Source organism: Vanellus vanellus, assembly GCF_965231255.1.
Source record: "Vanellus vanellus genome assembly, chromosome: Z".
Classification (NCBI taxonomy): domain Eukaryota; kingdom Metazoa; phylum Chordata; class Aves; order Charadriiformes; family Charadriidae; genus Vanellus; species Vanellus vanellus.
The window spans coordinates 60,025,071-60,046,351 of record NC_138908.1 but is presented as its reverse complement, the minus strand read 5'-3'; the positions used below and the strand labels follow the sequence as shown (position 1 = coordinate 60,046,351).

Below are 21,281 nucleotides of genomic sequence, written 5' to 3'. Positions count from 1 at the left end.
GGCCCTGAGCAATGACAAGCCTTTGAGCAAATTAAACAAGAGATTGTGCATGCAGTAGCCCTTGGACCAGTCCGAACTGGACGGGACATTAGAAATGTGCTCTACATCGCAGCCCGGGACAATGGCCCTACCTGGAGTCTCTGGCAGAAAGCACCAGGGGAGACTCGAGGTTGACCCCTGGGGTTCTGGAGTCGGGGATATCAAGGCTCTGAGGCCAACTATACTCCAACTGAGAAAGAAATCTCAGCAGCACATGAAGGAGTTAGAGCTGCTTCAGAAGTAATTGGTACTGAGGCACAGCTCCTCCTGGCGCCCCGATTACCAGTACTGGGCTGGACGTGCAAGGGTAAAGTTCCTTCTACTCATCATGCCACCAATGCCAGCTGGAGTAAGTGGGTTGCCTTAATCACACAGCGAGCTTGAATAGGAAACCCAAATCGCCCAGGAATCATAGAAGTGATCACAAATTGGCCCGAAGGCAAAGACTTTGGGATGCCACCAGAGGAGGTGGTGACACGTGCTGAGGAAGCTCCACCATATAATGAACTCTCAGATAATGAGAAACAGTATGCCTTGTTTACTGATGGGTCTTGTCATATTGTAGGAAAACATTGAAGGTGGAAAGCTGCTGTGTGGAGTCCTACACGACGAGTCGCAGAAGCTGCTGAAGGACAAGGTGAATCGAGTCCATTTGCAGAGGTAAAAGCCATCCAGCTGGCGTTAGATGTTGCTGAACAAGAAAAGTGGCCAATACTCTATCTCTATACTGACTCATGGATGGTGGCAAATGCTCTGTGAGGGTGGTTAAAGCAGTGGAAGCAGAGCAACTGGCAGTGCAGAGGTTAACCCATCTGGGCTGCTGAGCTGTGGCAAGATATTGCTGACCAGCTAGCAAACCTAGTCATAAAGGTACGTCACGTAGATGCCCACGTACCCATGAGTTGGGCCACTGAGGAACATCAAAACAATCAGCAAGCGGATCAGGCTGCTAAAATTTTCCAGACAGACTTGGACTGGGAACATAAAGGTGAACTTTTCTTAGCTCGGTGGGCCCATGACACTTCAGGTCATCAAGGAAGGGATGCAACATATAAATGGGCCTGTGACTGAGGGGTGGATTTAACCATGGACGCTATTGCACAGGTTATCCACAACTGTGAAACATGCGCCGAAATCAAGCAAGCTAAACGGTTAAAGCCTTTGTGGTATGGGGGACGATGGCTGAAACATAAGTATGGGGAAGCCTGGCAAATTGATTACATCACGCTCTCTCAAACTCGCCAGGGTAAGCGCTATGTGCTTACAATGGTGGAAGCAAGCACCGGATGGTTGGAAACCTATGCCGTACCTCATGCCACTGCCCGGAATACCATCTGGGCCTTGAAAAGCAAGTCTTGTGGCGACATGGCACCCCAGAAAGAATTGAGTCAGACAATGGGACTCATTTTAAAAACAATCTTATAAGTAAATGGGCAAAAGAACATGGCATAGAATGGATATATCATATTCCCTATCATGCACCAGCTTCTGGGAAGATTGAGCGATAAAATGGACTGTTAAAAACCACCCTAAAAGCTATGAGGTGGAACCTTTAAAAATTGGGACAAGCATTTAGATCAAGCTACCTGGTTAGTTAACACCAGGGGATCCATTAATCGAGCTGGTCCTGCTCAATCAGACCTTTTACATACTGTAGAAGGGGATAAAGTCCCTGTGGTGCATGAAAGGAATTTGTTAGGGAAAACTGTTTGGGTTTTCCCTGCTTCAGGCAAAAGCAAACCCATTCGTGGGACTGTTTTTGCTCAAGGACCTGGATGTACTTGGTGGGTGATGCTGAAGGATGGAGAAGTTCAATGTGTACCCCAAGGGAATTTAACCATTGGTGAGAATACTCAATCCTGAGCTGTATGATGCTGATCACTATATAATACTAAGTGTTCAATTAGTGTTTTTCAGGATAATAAAGTGGTGATGAAACCTGAGCTAGCTTCACCAAGTGGCGTCCAGCAAGCTCTTCGAGATGAACATGCTACCCATGGGCACAAACCATCTTTCCTGCCCTGAGATGAGATCCTGCAATCATGAACTAAATGGACTTAAATTTTTGTATATAAACGTAAACCGTAGATGTGACCTGCATGTATCCATATTATATTTATCTATCTATCTATCTATCTATGTGTGTGTAAATTTGATAGATAAAAGTAATGGTAATCTGAGCAAGATGCAAATGGTATGGAATAAGGGGTGGGATGTCCTGGTTTGAGGTAAAACAGAACCAATTTTGTTCAGTAACTTTGCTTCTTAGCTGGGCCTCTTCTAACTACTGAAATTAAAAGCATACTGCGCAGACAGTGTTCACTCTCTCAGAGTGATAAGACCAATTGTTTATAGTTGATGCCCAGGCACGGTGTGCAGAGAGGTTCCTGCTTATACTTATTGCTATAACAGCCAAGGCCAACCAACTTTGTTATTTGGCCCATTGGAGGGTTGGACACGGAAAAGCATAGTGGGGTCCCACCTGCAGGGAGAAGTGGACAGGACAGGTGAGCCAAAACTGACCAACAGGGTATTCCATCCCATCTGCCTCAAGCTCAGTATAAAAGATGAGGGATCAAAGGGTCACGGGCTCTTCCTTCAATGGCCGACGTCTGAGGAAGACTCTGTTCATCTGCCTGTGATCCCCATCCTGAATACAGATCCGGAATCCAGTTTTCGTCCGTCACTGAGTCCAGCCTGGGACTGCCCCAGTGCCAGCCGGTGACGTGATTGTCATCTCAGGAGCTTGATACAGTTTTGTATATATTTTTCATTATTTCTTTTTATTTTTAATATTTCATTAAAGTAGTTTAGTTTCTTCTAAACTCATAAGTCTCTTTTTCCTCCTCTGCCTCTCTCTTCGAAGAGGGGTAGAGGGGAGCATCTGTCGGTCCCGTCCGGGGTCCCTCAGGTCCCCAGTAGTGGGGGACACCTATACTTCTACTACTTTGGAGAGATTAATACAGTTTTACAGCGAAAAGATTATGAACCAATTTATTTTGATTCAGCTGAAAGCTTTCTAAGTTTTTGGTGCAGTTAAAGCAGAAGAATTTTTCTGCAAGAACAATAGTTTTGTCAGCAAATGTTTTGTCAGCAAGAATTGCTGAAGTCATTACAAAATGAATGCAAAATTGTTCTTTCTAATCAGAATATTAAGTTCTAGCCACAGCATTGAATTTTTCATAATAATATGCAAAAACTTAGAAAAAACAGTTTGATTTTCAAAAAAATCATAGGCTGACTGTACATTTGGAAGATGTATAAAGAGGTGAGATTGTTGTATTAACTAAGCAGATAAACATGGAAATTATGGATGCATGGAACCTCTGTGGATCTCTGTAGGATCACTTAAAAAAACTGAGCGTGTTTTAAACAGTTGTACACAATAGCAACCTTGCTGCTTGTGTAAATAAAATTTTAATAGGTAACTATAATACCTTATTTTTGGACTGCTGTGCTTGAAGAACTGCAAGAACTTAGGTATCATGATATTGAGTGGTCGATCCAATACATCACTATCTAAAATTTCAGCAGAATCTTCACAGATTTTCTGAAGAGCGCCAAAAGCACCCTGTTTAAAAAAAAAAGACATAAAAATCTCTTTTTTCACATTCTGAAGAAAGCAAAATTTCAGGGTTTTTTCCAGTTAATTTCAGCACAACACAGTAAATGTAGCTAATTAACACAGTAAATGAAGCTAGCTAAATATGGAGTTAAATTGAAACATCCTTAAAGGCTTTTTATTTAAGCAGTTTATACCGGCATCTGTAAGCTCTCAAGCTGGGTGAGTCAGTAATGGATAAGTGGTAATTTTAATTTTAGCATTCAATGCTCATCTATTCAATCACATTTTAAAAAATGCTTGAAAGCTAGTTCTTATTTGAGAAATAAATGTCCAGGTGCAGAAGTATCCAATTTAATTACATATATAATTGTATTTCCTTTGATGGTTTCTTATCAGACAAAACAGAACTCTGGATATGAGGGTCAATTTGAGTTTCATTTTCAAGTGTTTTTTTCTTTTTCTTGAGAAAGCGGCACTAAAAGACTACATAACAGCATGGCATCTTGGACCATTATGCTATTTCTGAGGATTATTTTCTACAAAATGCTTCCCACACTTTAATGGAAGTAATCAAAGTAAGTAATTAAAATGTTGTGATCCCAGATTTTAATTTTTTTACATTAGACAAGGCTTTTTTCCTGTTCCTAGTTTAAAACAATTAAGTTGGTATTTATTTATTTATTTATATTCCTTCATATACACTGAACAAAACAGTTCATTTCACCCTGATGTAGCAATGACAGATCACTTTTCCAGATTAAGTTACAAGAGGAATGAACACTACTTTTAAGTAAAAGAAAATTCAGGGTCAACTTGATGATGCTGATGATGCCTAAAAGATTAGGCATCACGGAGTGGTAACTTCAGGACACTTTTAGCTGAGATGCTACAACCACCAATCTGCAGTCTTGTTCTGCTTTTATGCAAAGAAAACAAATTTGATTGAATGAACAGTAAGAACATGGAATGCAGGTACAAGAAGTATCAAATTTGAGCCACTGTTCTCTGAGAAGAATATATGTGCATAGATACACACGCACTCTACTATATATATCTATAGTGTCTATGAAGAGAGATAAAAATAATCAAATTCAGATTATAATCTTCTATTTTCTATAAGTCACCTTACCTCACAGGTATTGTAATCCTCAGAATCCAACAGGCTGCAAAGCTTTGGTAAGAGTTCAGGCCAATTCTGTAATTCCCCTTTTGAGGCAATGGTTGTTATCAGAATGCCTAAAGGAATCAGAGGGATGAAGGAAATGAGATCTCACATACCTTCACATGTTTCATACCATTTTTTCTCATTTCTCTCCTCTCAGATATCTAAGTAGTTAAGAAATTTCTTGTTTTGTTAAGAACTGGCAAGCATAAAAAGAGGAAGTACATTTAATTACAAATGGTATTTGAAGGGCTTTGAAATGCAAAGGTGAGTTGTTCCTTCCTGCTACCGCAAAGGGCTCAGACGTGAGAAATCAAGCACAAAGTAATTCCAGCTAAGGAAAAAATCATGCCCAGACACTGCAGGGCAGCTTTGGCTCTAAATTTACTAAACACTGTACAACTCTTGACCTCCAGTAAATATAGAGTGTCCATCTCAAGTCACCTCTTCTTTATTATGATACAAAAACATGAATGTGGGAATCTGTCATTCAATAAACTTACAACCCAGTGGTAAGTTATGTGTTCACAACTTTACTATGTTTACACAAAACATTAAGGACACATTCTAAGACCAAGACACCTACTTAGAGCTTACACACTATGGCAGGTCATCCATTGATCAGCTGAAGGGGTTGGCTGATTGAGATCCAGCAAACACATAGGTCAGCTCAAAAAGTCACTAATTCTGTTTCCAGCATATATAGAAATCCCAGGAAAAGCTAATTAGGTGACAGAAACAGGGAAGGCTACTTATAAACTAGGACTGACTTTGTATGAGTCCATTTTGCCTCAAGACAAAATGAAACAGGTAGCATAATCTGTTATGCTACTGACAGTTACTTCTAAATGAGTATGAACACAGAAGAACTTGACACTACTACAACTAGTAATCTCTCAAGTGACAGGTGATGAAAAAAGCTTTCCTAAGCTTTTTCATTAAGCTAACCACAATATACCATTTTTCTTTGGAACAAAATGTTAAAATTCTTGTTAAATACACAAGAAAACAGGACAACATTACAGAGCAAAGGACACTCTGGACAAGACACACAGTAACTAAAAGATATTTTGCATCATGTTTCCTTTGATGCAATAGGCTGGAGAACCCACAAAGACAAAGGGCAATAATGAAGACAGAAGTAAATCACAATTTTACAGCTCCAAAAGTAGTTTGTATCCAGTTCTCTTCGTAACTGCAACTGAATAGAAAAGATTCCCAAAAGCCTATGGAGATCTATGGAGTCTTAAAGAATGCATTTCTCCTGAGTATTATGTTCCTGCAAAGAATATCAGATGTATTAATAGCAAATACTTAGTCTACTATTGCTGAATCTTAATGATCCACTTTTTTTTTTTTGTTAAACTGAACTTCACACAAAGAATAAAATAAATTAATTTTCTTGCCTCCTAGTCAAAGTACTTAGATTGCAAAATTGTCTCCCTAACTTAGAACTGGCACACGTTTGTTTGTAGACTTAACATGGGTTCAGAAACAAAGATAAGAATGAAATTTCTAGAACACCTCTTGACTAACATGTAACAGAAGTTATAATATAAGTCTCAAAGGGGTATGTAGTTTTGGAGAAGAGTTGGTGGAAAGTCTCTTCAAGGTCCTAGAAGTGGTTTCAGAGGATGATAAATGGTCTGGCTATATTTGTAATATGTGCAAGCTTTCATAGCTGAAGGAAAGACTATTTGAAAACTACTTTAAGTGTTCTTCCAAAAGGCTTATCTCAGACAGTAACAGGATAACCTAGGAGGAAATACTTCCAAATGCACAGGCAAGAAGTGACCTGAGGCCACTGGCCTTTGCAACAGAGATTTATGCAGTTCAGACCACACATGTCACTGTGAACTTTCTGTACAGGTCTGTGAAGAAGACATTTAACACTGTGCTAGTGTTTTTTAAATGATAGAGACACTTTGGTAGGGACAAAAAAATAGTGTCAGACTATCAAGAACTCAGAGAGGCAACAGCTGCAGCATTGGACCCTTTGCAAAAGGTTTAAGAATAATGAGGAAACAGCCACATAAAATTAAGTTTTAGGGACTTATGTTGATGCTAAAAGAAATCTTCATAGGCTTCTACTGAGCTTCATCTTCTTTCAAATGTGAAATTTTTCCCACCCGCCTGCTGCTCTATTTGGCCAGCAGGGAACAGAAGACAGGAGAGATTAGCCTTTGTGGCTTTCTCTGCAACACTCCAGACACAGTAACATTGACATCAGAAGAATAATCGAAGTAAAGAAATAATCAATTTAGTAGCTTGCAGCTTTTTGACAGGTTTGGGCTAGAGCTGACAGTTGAAAGAGGCCCTTCCTTCTTATCAGCATACCATGCTGCAAGGTTAGAAATCTGAAGTCTTGAGAGATGGTCTTTGATTTGTGATGAACTTCAAAACAGTATTATAGAATCCATTGATATTTCACTTGACAAATGTGAGATCTAACAAATATAGCAGACGGGCTAATTGAGCAGTAAACATAGGACAGAACAAACTCCAGAGGGATGTCAGAAATTGTTAAAAACATAAGCATAATTGTCATGACAGCATCTTTTATGTCACTGTTTCAATTACATGCAACCCCAGTTTACAGCATCAACTTGACAATAAAAAAATGTAACATAAAGAAAAAACAGCAATGCTTTAGTACTTTCATGCCAATAACAGGACAAGGGGAAGATCAGGGGTTTTGGGGTGGTGTTTTGCCTCTGTAGCTCCTAAAGTTGATTTCTGAACTCCTTAATTCTAAAAGGCTGAACTTCATAACATAATGGGGCAACCATTAGCTCTCACTTTCCTTCTGCAGTGAAGCCCTCCAGTCCCACCACTACTCTTAAACACTCAAAACTATCTCCCCTGCTTGCTTTTAAGCAGTAGCTACACTAACGTTCTGCCCAGACTAAAATCCCCAGAAAGTTTTAAGAACAGTTACAGACACTTCCTAAATAAATGCATTAATTTCCTAGTAAGTTTCTGAGTTCTCAATACATGCAGCCATCTTTTTTGAACTTCAATCCATATTTAAACATCAGCACATAGGGTCTTAAAATGTGTACACAGCATAGAGAATTTCCACACTTACTTATTTGAGGATTAAAATAGGGAAAAGCTAAGTAAGGATACAACAATGTGCAACTACCATTTGGTCTCAAGTCACAGTTCTAAAATTGACTCTATTGCCATGCTCATTCCATTCAGATTCTGTTCAACTCTTACACAAGCATACAGTTCATCAATTGCTACTCATCTTCCGAGTTCACACATGCTTGAATAATCCCGGCATGGATCACTTAAAGCTGAACAGTAATCGAGCTACTAATCTACAAACATTTCATACTAGGAGAAATCAAAGAATAACTGCTTGAAAACAAACACACACACACCCCTTCCCTGCAATAAAATCCCACCCCACAAGCCATCACCACCAAACAACCCTAAGACAGCAATCCAAATGGAGCAGGACTATATTCTTTAGACAGCTCCATTGTACTCCACTGACAACTCCTCTGAACAAGCAAGCAAGCATGACTCTTCTATAACCTGAAATCACTAAAGTACCTGCCACTCAAAGACTGTTTTCTACTGTCATTAAGAAAATGGGACAATAATAAAATTCATAGTAAAGCAGCTTCAAAAGTGACAGACAGCAGGAAAAAGCAGAGATGAGCATTTTTCTCTAGTCCATAGCCCATAACCCAGATGTCTGGAGAAGGAATCCTATATAAAAAACTTCTAAAGCAGCAATAACTGGTAGGTTATTTTATAAGAGGAGTGAGCTGATACAAACTGAATTTCTTTCTAGACTGACACCCACCCCCATTTTCTCTACTGTGCTCAAATATACATTTATTTTACTTTTTTCTAGTTTTTTGAGTGGACAAGGAAAATTACTACAATGATTGCAGTAACTGGATGAAATCATATGCTCAGAGAGCAGTCAGAAAAGCAACTTAACCTAGAAATAAGTAAAAATAATTCAAATATGCATATTTTATGGAAGAGGTGTACTAAAATGAAGTATCTATGATGAAATCGGAAATCCATGTAATAAAAAAACTTCTCACTGGAACTAGACGATCTTTAAGGTCCCTTCCAACACAAACCACTCTATGATTCTATGATATTCTGCACACCACAGTTTATCTTCTGTTTTCTGACAGAAGGTATTTAAAAACAGAAACTCACTATGTGAATGTGTTCTGCATGGCATGATGATTCCCTGAAAGGATGTGCATGTGTGGGCAGATGGAGGGCAGGGTGCAGGAAGTTAGCTAACAGAAGCTTTTCATTGATGCAAGTGTACGGAAATAGGTCTGAAGTCAGACCTTCACCTTGTTTCTGTTTTTAGGGATAGTAATTGGCAGCAAGCTCAATTTTAGTAGATTCAAATAAGCTTATGTTCAGTTACATTTCAAAAGATATGAACCGAATTGCTAAATCAGTTCAAAGGGAAGCAAAAGTAAATGTGACTTTCGTATATTCACAGTAAAGATAAATACCACCCTTATAACATGGTGAAGTGACAGTTTTAGGAGTTTAACAACTCTTTACGTCACTAGTGCAGCTCTCACCCATATCAGTAACATTTTCAATATGCAGAAGACAGTAATAAGAGCAAACTTACCTACAGTAGCTCTAATTAAGGGGGAGGAATCACCAATGTTGTTCAGACATTCACTTTTAATGAAGTCAGTTACCCCATTGGGAAAGTTGTGAAAATGTGCTTTTACATTATTCTTCAAGATGAGACCACTCAAGGAACGTGTCGGTTCATCTGCAACAGAAAATAATTACAGTCAACTTTCAATCAGCTCATAGAAATAAGGCAGATTTCCAGAACAATGCAACAAGAGCAAAGCTTATATACAGATAGCAATCTTCATTTCCTTACTTCTCCTTCCAATTACACCTGTCAATTCACACAGCAAAGCTTTTCAGGTTCAGAGTTCACTATTTTTATTTATTCAAAATTAGAATATCAGTATTACAAATTCTACATTTAAAGAGAAAGTTCTCTATAGAGGTATAAGCAAAGAATAGATCTGAAGTCACAGGGTATAGGAGACTTGTGAAAGAAATTGGTCAGCCAAACACATTCAGGCATTCTGATTATACTGAGTGTCTTGCTGCAACACCGGTACTGTAAGAAATTGATGACAAACCTGCTTTCACCGTTTTAAGATACAGAAATGATGTAGGGACTGTGCAGTAAATCCTCCAACCCCTACTCCCACAGAAATACATTGTTCAATTGTTCTACAAAATGAGGTATTGTAATCCCTTAAGATATCAGCTGTTCTAGTGATCTATCAAATCAAACATTAGAGGGAGAAGAAAAAAAGTCTTTAAACAGCGTTAACAGGGAAGTGTTATATACTGTGAACCATAAGAAAAATGTGACCTGAACTGAGTAAGAAATTAAGTTTGGGCAACAACTCTTTTTGCCTGCAAATTTCTCTAAATCACTGGGACAAGAGGAGGAATGAAAAAAGAACAGCCTAGATTTTTCATTTATATTGGAGCAGACTCCTGTTTGGTTCTTCAACCAAGGGCATGAGTAACTTGGTATTACTTCTGAAATACGCTGAAAGTGAGATCTGGATGTTCTACATAGAAAGGATTAGTTTATAGTAAAATAGAATTTAAATTTACAGTTTACAGCAACCCTAATCAGCATAGGATGCTGATTTTAATTAGCCTTTTACTCACTTGTTTGAATTTTTTTTGTATGAAGGCCTGATTTGGGCAAGAAATAAGGATGTTCAAAGTTCCTTTGTGCCAAGAATTAGTTTACATGTGGATGTATTCCAGGCCTTCAAAACTATTAACAACCCACCAGAAATAAGGATAAGCAATATAAGAGATAGAACTTTCAAATATAAAGTATTTTCAAAGTAATGTTAACTGCATCACAACACCAAGACTCTCAGAGTACACCCGTTATGTCTGATTGATGGACATTAAAGACACTTTCCATCATGATCTGTGCTAGTTAGAATAGAAATAGCACTTTTCAGGAGAGACGGTTTTGTTTGGCTGATCAGAAATTGAAATTCATTTTAATCAACTGATTTTGAGTGCCATCATACACTTTCTAATCTTGTTTTTATGTTCACATTTCAGTTCTCCTAAAGCAGCATTATTTTTCATGCTCCATAATTGTAAATGGATTGATTTACAAATAAACATATGCTTTACACAGAATTCAGTAACTTTATAAATGAGGAAGCCACCCTATGCATACGTATTTGAAACAATTCTATAAATTCACCTACACTACTGGTTTTAAATATCCACCAACTTCTAAACAATATAAAAATAAATGTAGTTTCACTTGCACAGCCCTGCATTTCAAGGGCAAACAGCTCTTCTGGGAGGATGGAGAAGGAAGGAAGAAAGACCTCATTATTTTAAATAACAATATTAAAAACTGGATGAGTGGACAAACTTTTCTCAAGCCCAGAACTTCGTTGTCATATATGACAAGTACTACTACTATTATTACTTGGCAAGTCAAATCAAATAATTCCGTAATTTTGTTTAAAGTTTTAAAGACATCATTAATGACGATCAGGTGGAGAATGACCTCAAGAAAGAAATTCTCACCTGAACGCTTGATCAGTCTCTGGTTTGTCTGAGATACTCTCTGAATTAAAAGTCAAAACTCTGCATCGACTCTTATGCCAATGTCTAACTCAGATTGCTTTACATAAATGTAATCCATTGATAGGTACACACATCTTCAAGAAATTCAGTCCTCCACAAACGATTATTAAGATTTAAAGTTGTGCCGGGCGAGGAACGAAACCAAAGGAGTTTTCCTTTAATTTCCACATGATTTAAAACCCTTGCCAGACACAATAAACCAGCAGCAGCCACAGTTAGACACAGACTACAGTAGTTACTCATTCTGTATCAGCCAGCAGTGTCACCTTGAGGTGAAAGAAGCCAGAGGGACGACCAAAGTCTAATCAGAATATGGAACATTAGCCACTATTAGTATAAACTCCAGCATGAAAACGCTAAACAGTGAAAACCATGAATCCTTTAGAATGCTTGGCTACAATTACAAAAGGGACAAGGCAACAGCTTCAATTTAACCAAGCAGCGATACAGATACTATTAAGTTCCTTGTGTCAGAAATAGGCAGATAAGCCAGCTGGTTTAGATAAAAATCAAGGTCACATTAAGGTGAAACTTCAGCACCATTTTTTTTCTTCATGAATAATCCTATGGTATGCAGCAGCATGAAACATCTTAAATCCATTCCTTCAACCAAGATAACAGAAAGGCTATTCTTCATAGTAAGTGTTTATCCCACAGACCCGCAATAAAGATTCCATGGGATTCACAGTGAAAGTTGCAACTCTGACAAATGAAAAAGAATTCACAAAGCGAGAAAAAGAAGATTAAAAACAAAAACCAAAATCAATTATCACCATACTGACAGGTGACAAGCCGAAATCACAAAGATGGACTTAGTGCTAAACAAATACCAACCACTTGAGCTCTCTAGCACTATAGAATCTGATACTCAGACATTTACAAAACACAAAACAAACCACAAAACACACCACACCATAGTCAAAATCTTAGTTTGAGAAAAAAATTTCCCGATATGACTGCACAAGGATATTTATTGAATCCAAGGTGTTCAACAACTTAACAGCTACACTGTCAGAAGACAGTAATATAGGTCTGTGTGGAGTTCTTGCTGTGACACCAAGATTACAGGCAGATGGCTCAAGAGCTGAGTAAGACACTCTTTAGTCTCCATAGATTCTGTGATAAGTTTTGTCAGCCATATGCTTCAGCCATCACAAAAGATCACAGTCTTGCCTCCTTCTATCTCAGTCAACCTGGAAGTATAGAGAGTTGACAAGAACACATAGCACAAGAAAAAGAAAGAAAGAAAAGCAGACCTCTGGCATTTGATATCATCTTTGGTGCCAAATCAGTTGATCAGTGGAGGATCTCTCACATTGCCTCACTTTATAATAAAACCGTATCACAAAATCATAATTTGGTTCTCAATAATTTTTTAATTCGTTGCAAGACTCTCATATTAGTTCCAGATCTTAATGGTTTACAGACAGAGCAAATGGACACATACCCACATTACACAGATACCAACTATTTTAGGGCTACTGCAGTGCTTTTAAGAACTAGAGTGTGTCCTCAAACAGCCATATTTCCTCTAATGAGGGTTTGTTTGACATAGCATGTCATTGTGAAAGGAACAAAGTTTTTTTAGCTCACCTGCAAGTCCAGGTGAACATTTGTTACACTGTGCCTTTTCATCCTCTCTTCCTTAGAACACAACTTTCTAGATTACTAAAAGAACTGAGCAACTGGGATGAGGGTAGCATTTATCCATTCACAGACTGTGAAATAATGATTACAAGCATGGCTATATTTTGCTCTATTACTCTTGTAATATTGGCAACTTTAATTGTTAGGGTGAGACTTTTTCTAAAGCAAAACCACTCTGTCAATTTCAGTCTTAAAGCTGTTAAGCCTTTTTCAGAAATAAGCAGTCATTCTATGTGTTTTAATTAGTAATATGGATTTAATATGCAATAATTAAATAATACAAATATAAAAAAAAATAAAATAATAGCACAAACTGTGATAAAAATCGTGACTAGCGTCAGTGTTGTGCAGGAAGATTTCTGATCCACTAATAAGAGACTGGCTGTCTCTTAAAAAAGCTAAAACAACAACAACAAAATTAGGATCCCACCAGAGCAGCGTCATATGAGAAGCAGAAGACAAATCACTACCTCTGTCCTAATGTATAAGAATACAGTACAGACACACCTTCATGAGCTTCCTAGCAGAAAGAGATCCTACTGGCACTTTTTTTTATGCTGGACTTTTTAATCTTAAGTATAACACTTTTGGCTGAAACTGGTATGGTTTACTATCATGTCAGAAGCAGGACTGATGGTGTTTCAAAACATTCAGTGTACCTGAATACATAAGTGACCTTGAAATGTAGTGGCTAGTCTGAAATTAATCAGTGCTCAATTGACTCATGTGATTCATGGAAAATAATTTGACACAACTGCCTAAGCTTAGGAACGTCTGTAAGACACCAAAACAATGCTGGAAATGTTCCAATGATGTAGTGCTGCATATATATTGAATAATAAGTAGCAATAGCCATGCTTCCTAAGATGATGTTGTAAATAACATGGGAAGGGTGTTGAACTGCTGACCAACAACTAACTTATTGGTTAGTTATGGAAGTTTCTGCATTCTAACTAACAATGACCACAGGTCAATCAGAATGACAAAATTTCTACATGCCTACAGACTTGAAAACCCACAAAAAGTTTAGAGATCTAATCCTCTGGTTTCACTCCTACTTTCAGCTTCTCTATCATATTGCCACAAACTGGTTATCTCACTACTTCTTCTTTCTAATGAAATTTATATATCACCTCCTGATCTTGCAGTTGGATCTTACAGCGCTAGAATTCTATCCAGAGCAAAAGAACCCTTAATAAGAAATGAAGATTCAGTGTGATGAGAGTAAGATTCACTAAAATACCCTAAACTATGTAATGAATGCCGTGTATTGTTGCAGTCTGAGAACATCTGAAAACAAATGCCATCTCTCTTTGGTGTTTATTTGTTTGGGGGGAGGGAGCGGACAACAAGTACTTTTGCATTAAGTCCAGTGCATAGGGAAAGGAAGTGATGAGCTTCCCAATGGAAGTTGCTTAGACAGCATTTGGCAACAAATGAATTAGGATTTATAGTCATTAATCTATCTGAAGAAATGACTTGGTCAGCTGAATAAAAGTTTTGTCACTCTCTGAATGTATAAAAGGTGAATGTCATATTTTAAAACGTGACAGTCTGTCACATGAATAGTTGTTGGAACACAAGGATTAATTGGATGAGTAAAATGAGGCTCTGTTACTAAATTGAGTAATTCAGAATACTGTTCAAACTGCTAAGTGAGTACTGGGAAGCACAAAACACAGGACACTGACCAACACTAGTGTTGCATAGGGTGCTGAGCATTGGAAGTTTTGACTACTTCTTCTGTCTACATTCTATAGGTATAACTTAATAGAAACTTGTGTGGTGTCATGCATGTATAGGTCTTACAGCCAGACTGCCTTGTTTCTCTAATACCATTCCTTGCCAGTAAGCCTTCCTCCTCTATAATGACCAATTAATTCAAGACAAAACTTTCTCATTTGTATTTCCTAAGCCTGTACTCAGGTGTTTCCTATTCTTTTTTTTTGTTCTGGCTGACTTTTCTGGGCACTATAATTAGATTTTCAATTAGGAATATTAGGTTGCACTCTGGTGAGTGGCAGAATAGTTTTGGCACTAGTGGAGGAGTTCTTCCTAAGCAGCTGTGCATTTAGCTACAATAATAAAATAGAGACCATGGATCTGCTTTTAATTCAATGTGCCTTTATACATCTTTTATTATTATTATTTTAGAAACGCTTACAGTGAACAGCACCTTTGAGCAACCTAAACCAAAGTGTTTACTTACATGAATGCACCAGGTTAGTCAACTGGCCAAAACACTCCAGAGCTGCTTGGGAGGACTTCCAGCAAGGTACAGAGCACGGACCTGCCTCCAACATACATAAAGCTCCTCAGGTGGCTTCCTTGCAGAAGCTTGGAAACAGGTATCTCCAGGAGTGCATTGTCTCCTCTGGAGACAGGTGAATTCTCAGAGAGCAGCCCCAGACTCCTCCAAAGTAACTACCTGAGGAGTTCTGTTGATGTTAGTTGCAGATGCATGTCCCTTAGGTCCTGGGAATTCTCCCAGGCATCTCCAGGAGTGTTTTAGCCTCCTCTGGAGACACGTGAACTCCCAGGTAGCAGCCCCAGACTTCTCTAAGGTATTTATCTGAAGAGCACTGTTCATGTTGGGGAAGGCCCATGATCTGTAGGTCCCTGGGAACACTCCTAGGTGTCTTCTGGAGTGTGTTAGCCTCCTCTGGAGACATGTGAATTCCCAGGTAGCAGCCCTAAGCTCCTCCAAGGTAGCTATCCAAGGAGTTTTGTCAATGTTGGAGGCAGTTCCACTCCTGTTAGCTCCCCAGGATCTCTCGCAGGCATCTCCAGGAGCATTTCTGTTTCTTCTGGAAACACATAGCAGCTTGCAGAAGCCTGGAAACAGTTATCTCCTCTGGAGTGCGTTGGTCTCCTCTGGAGACAGACAAATTCTCAGGTAGTGGCCCCAGACTCTTCTGAGGTAATTACTCAAAGACCATTGTGTATGTTTGGGGAAGAATCATGCCTGGTAGCTCTGTGGGAATTTTCTTTATGATCAAGAAACTCGTTATTTAACTTGTTCTGTTTCAATGCTTTCCTTGTATGGGCTTCAGGGATAGGGAACGAGATAATAGTGGAGTTCCTCTACTCTGATTCTGGATGCTCAGAATAAGTAGCTCCACAAAAGCATTCCTAAAGCATTGAATCACATAACACAATCCACCGGATAACTTCAAAGTTTCTTTCAAGACTTTAAATAAATAAATTGTCACTTCTCACATGTTGTTTGTATACCGTAGCATTACTTAGGTGAAGACCTTTCCTTAAATCTGCACTACAATATCCCTACAGAGGCATGGAAAGGAAGAATTTGCCAGCATATGGGGAAAAAATGGACTTTAGTGATCTGACAAAATTAATTGTGTCATAACTTGGTTTCCCTTATGACATTTATGCACCTCAGTTACTTTATGCATTGATTACTAAAACTCAGTCAGGCTTTATTTCTTTTTGTAATTCTTCATGTATATGAACTTAAGGGAAAAAATGTTTTGCTGTTGTTTAAGTAGGATATTACATATGTTAAGCAGCATTTTAAACTGTAAGGGTACATCAATCTGATTTGACTTCCAATTGTAATAGAACCAGATTCACTCCTTGGCAGTTATTTTAGTGTATTTAATAATGACTTCATGCGGGAAAATGGGAGTGGGGGGAGTGGTAGGGGAGCATTTGTTTTAATTAAACAGTTAAAGCTGCTGAACCCCTTTTCTGAATTAATCCTACCCATCAAAGATACCTTCCTGAAACTGGTAGCTGGCAAATTAACATCTGACCTCACACAGTGGTCTTTTTCTTGCTCAGCTTCAAAGATCTTTCAATATCAACATGCAAAGAAAGTTTATAATGGAATGGACTCATGAAAGCTTCTGTCCAGATCAAGTTCAAATACCAACACTCATGAGAAAACATTCACATCAAACCCATTAGACCATTTTGGATCCCAATAATAGTTTATAAAAAAAAACACTTCAAATTCTGCTTGCAGAGCTAGATGAATTAGTGTCATGATTATCAGAAAATAAATTACCATCCGTGCGGACTTCTGTTGAAACAAAAACCTGGGGGGAGGGAGGGGAGTAATGTTCCATGTCAAAGTAAGATACTCTGAGTAACTAAGTCATCACATGAACAAGATCAAAAGTTGCAGACACGCTGCTCTATCTTAAACTGGTTGATAAAAATCCAAAGCATTCTGGAAATAAACTTAAAAAGACCATCGTTAAAGCCTATGACAAAGGCAGTACTAAACTAGTGTTCTCAATCCCAGCTCAATGCCCTCGAGACTAAAAGTTCATCTCAAGGATTCTGATCCTCGACTGCAATAGCCTTACACTAGGCCAGGACCAATCCACTGAGATAACACTCTGCTGAGAACAAAGACAAGAGTTCCCACATTAGGATGGCGTGAACAGTCAGTCACTAAAACACAATGCAAGACCAGAAGCACAAAGGTTTTATATAGCTGCAGCAAGATAGATAACTATGGCTACACAAGTCAGCAGAAAGCTACCAGGAATATCATGCATTTGTCTCAGTATTTTTGCATTAGCCTGCCAAGAGCTCAGCAGACAGGGAGAGGGAGACAAACGCAAAACTTTACAGATACTGTGCATAAACTAACCATGTCCTCTGCCTCTTGTCTAAGAAGGTATCCTGATTTCAGCTGACATAGAGTTAATTTCCTTTCTAGTGGTTGCTGTGTTTTCAGATTTGTTATGAAAGGAATGTCAATAATGTATACCGTTTTAATTGTTGCTAAGTGATGTTTATACTAGTCAAGGACATTTTCAGCTTCCCATAGAAGCTGGGAAGGAGCATAGACAGAACAAAAGAATGGACAATGGAATATTCCATACCATAGCTGTCATGTTTGGTATGTAAAGGGCTGCTGGCTGGTGGAGGAATCTGCTATCTCTGCTTGGATCGAGCTGGGCAACGACTTGTGTCTTGTATATTCTTTTACCATTATTATTACGGTTATTTTCCTTTTCCTTTATTGTTCTATTAAACTGCCTTCATCTCAACCCATGATTTTCTTCTCCTCCTTTTCTCCTTCTTCTCCCTGCCCTTCTGGGAGGGGGGGAAAGGGGGCAAGTGAGAGGCTACATGGTGCTAGTTGCTGGCTGGGGTTAAACCACAACAGAAGGATAAAAGGTAGATCTGATAAGGGACATGTGTGTTTTGGGAATAAGGATGGACAGCCTGAATCTTAACTAGATTAGATATCATATCAGTAGTTCTGTTATATTTTCACCACATAAAGAGGCATTAGGAAGCAGTAGGCTTTGGCACCACTTCTGTTCTTCCAGTTTTTATACAAAACATCCACCAACATGAAGGTCACATTAGGCCAGGCAGAATGCCACATTAATTCTGACCCAACATAAGGAAAGCTTCCCTTTTTTCACTCAGACGTGCAAAGATCAAAGTGAAAGAATAGATACACACAGAAACATAGCAGAAATAGTCTGCAGAGATTACAAAGTCTCGATTTAGTTTCTCCTTAAACAGAGAAATGTTACCAGAAGGCAACACGGTAGTCTTTGCTGTTGCAAGTAGGCTGTCTCATCTCACAGTATGCTGATACAACCTTACATCAACAAAATATTGTGGCAGGATTATGACAGTCATCACACCCAATGCTCCCTAACTGACAAATGAGTTTATGAAGATTAGAGAGTATTCTTGGTGAATGACTACGGACATCATCTTTTGATAATTTAGCACAAGCCAGATTCACCTCTCATTCACAAAATTTAGGATACTGTCTGTACGAGACAAAGCATGGTGTAATTCCAGGTTAAAAATAATAGTAAGAAAACACCAGGCAATTGACAAAGTTGTCCTACAAAAGGACAAGACAGCTGAATTAAGATGGACGCTATTTTTGTCAGTCTATTTTAGATGGGGGAAGAAAGGAATCTTATAAACATTAATTTACAGAAGGTATCAACAAAGCAAGGCTTTGATACAGACAACTTTGGGAATTTCATCATTACGATCAACAAGATCCGAAACAAACTCAGAACTTCTGCTTACAGTATGAATTCTTCATATTATGACACCTAGAGGTCCTTCCTCTGACCTGCCTCCTGCTTCAGATGTCTTGTTGGACAACTGCCTCAATGTACCTTAACTAGAGGCTAGGACTGGCTTCAGCAAGACAGCAAGGAGGCTGAAATTAGGACAATACTTTCTCACATTTTCCTTCAAGGGAACAGACTTGGACTACAGAAGCAACAATGCGAACAAGGAAAGAAGGATTTAGATGCATGACTTGGAACAAAGGAAGTGCAGGTAAGAGAAGAAAGCAACAACAGAGGCAAAGCTAATACTCCCCTGCAGCACTGGACTGTTTCAGTCAACCACACGTAAAATACAGAAAGTGATCTGAGAAGCAGCAGCAACATGCACGCACTCCAGAAAACAACTCATTAACAGAATACAGAAGCCTACAGGATTCTGAGCTCAGCTCAGGGGACACCAAAAAACCAACCAACCAAAAACAAACCAAACCACAAAACCAACACTAAGGCAGGGCAGTGTCACTACATTATCTGTGAGGTTTTATACCTGCCAAACCAAGAAAGAACAGCTACATTAATAGAGCATCCAAGTAATATTTTATTTTACAGATTTATTAGTAAACCCAAGCTTCTTTAATTCAGGTATTTTTCAGTTAATCTGGACTCCATGTCAACCAACTAAGGAAGATCTCTGAGCACCATGCCTCCTAGGAAGTAGATTCTAGAGACCTATACCTTAATCTTTAATGGCTTGGGATCATATTTTATTCCACCAGCCTGCCTACTGTCTGACTTCCAGGACTGAATGCTGTTTCCTCAAAATTTTTTATATTCTGTGATAATTGTAACATTGGGGTTCATCCAGATTCACAATGCTATCTTTAGAAATGCACACTAGTTAAAAGAAAAAAAAAGGATAAGGAAAGAAGTGCTTAAAGCTAGGGTATGCACATGCCACAGCTGCAAGCCAGACCATATATTTTCACTGATGAAATGGTAGCAGGGCAACACCTGTTCCCAGGAAGACCCGTGCTTAACAAGCTTTGACAGCTTAAGGAGGCACACAGAATTTAAAAACAAGAACAAGAAAACGACCACATATGTATAGGAGTACCACAATAGAACTAAAACCAGCAAGTCACAAGCATTCAGACACAGAAGCCTGATTAACTTATCACTGGAGGGAAAAAGGAGTTATACTTTTTACAACTGAAAAGTAATACTTCTGGTGCTAAAACAAAGCAAATTCCCTACACACAAGGTTTACTTAAGTATCTTAGAGTGAAACAGCCTCAGTGAAACAGCCAGCTTTTGCTTGCAAATAAAAGTTTGCTTGCAAAGTTATTTGCCTGCAGAGGCATAAAACTCAGGCCAAATATAATTTGGTACAACCTCCACTGCAGTAAAAAGAGTCTATTTAATACACATTTCAATCAACTGTTACAGAATTCCCACATTTAGAGCCTATCACCTAAGTGTATCCTTAAGCACAGTTGTCTCAGCAGTGGTTTCAACAGTGGCAAAAACTGAAGCAAAGGTTAGTCCCATCTGCTATCAAACCAAGCCCTTTTTCTCATGCACTATCAAAACACCTTAATTTTTATTGAATAAACTGTCAGTGATGTTGGAAGATTATTTTCATGGCTCCTTCTGCTGGAACAGTACAGCCGTAACAAAAGTGTGAACTTCCAACAGTATGAATATCTATGCTTTGGCCTGTGGTGTATAGCACGCTAGTTCTTTCCTCTAGCCAAGAAACTCAGCCAGGCTGTAGGACAGATGACCAACAGAACCCTTTTCAGGAGAGGAAAGGAAAGAATACTTTCCCAGTTGTAATGAAGACAGTTATCTACCTGATGAGTCCACCACACTTTCCCCTGCTGGTCCAAAAGAGGGTTCAAGAGTATTGCAGCTGCTGAATAGCAGTTCTAACAGGGTCTTTACCTTGCTTAGGCAGGACTAATGAGGGACGACGAAAGGTTGTTGGTTGGATATGCTTTGTCTTCTGTCATCCCTCATTAGTCCTACCCAAGCAAGGTAACGGGCTATTTAGAACTTGGCAAACACTATGAAAAGCACCAACACCAGACTCAGTTACGGCACCCTCAATATTCTGCAAGTTTTCTGAACTAGAAATGCAAAGTTAAAAAATAGTTGATCTGGACAA

General features: G+C 38.7%; 1 protein-coding gene across 1 annotated transcript in view; it reads right to left on the bottom strand.

Moving 5' to 3' along the window:
- Window positions 1–21,281, bottom strand: part of TNPO1 (transportin 1) — a 64,661-nt gene that overhangs the window by 34,941 nt on the left and 8,439 nt on the right. The window contains exons 4-6 of the mRNA XM_082497236.1: window positions 9,397–9,546; window positions 4,734–4,840; window positions 3,477–3,610 (exon numbers count right to left, since the gene is read on the bottom strand). Of these exons, the coding sequence (XP_082353362.1) occupies window positions 3,477–3,610; window positions 4,734–4,840; window positions 9,397–9,546 (391 nt within the window). The remainder of the gene's footprint in view (window positions 1–3,476; window positions 3,611–4,733; window positions 4,841–9,396; window positions 9,547–21,281) is intronic.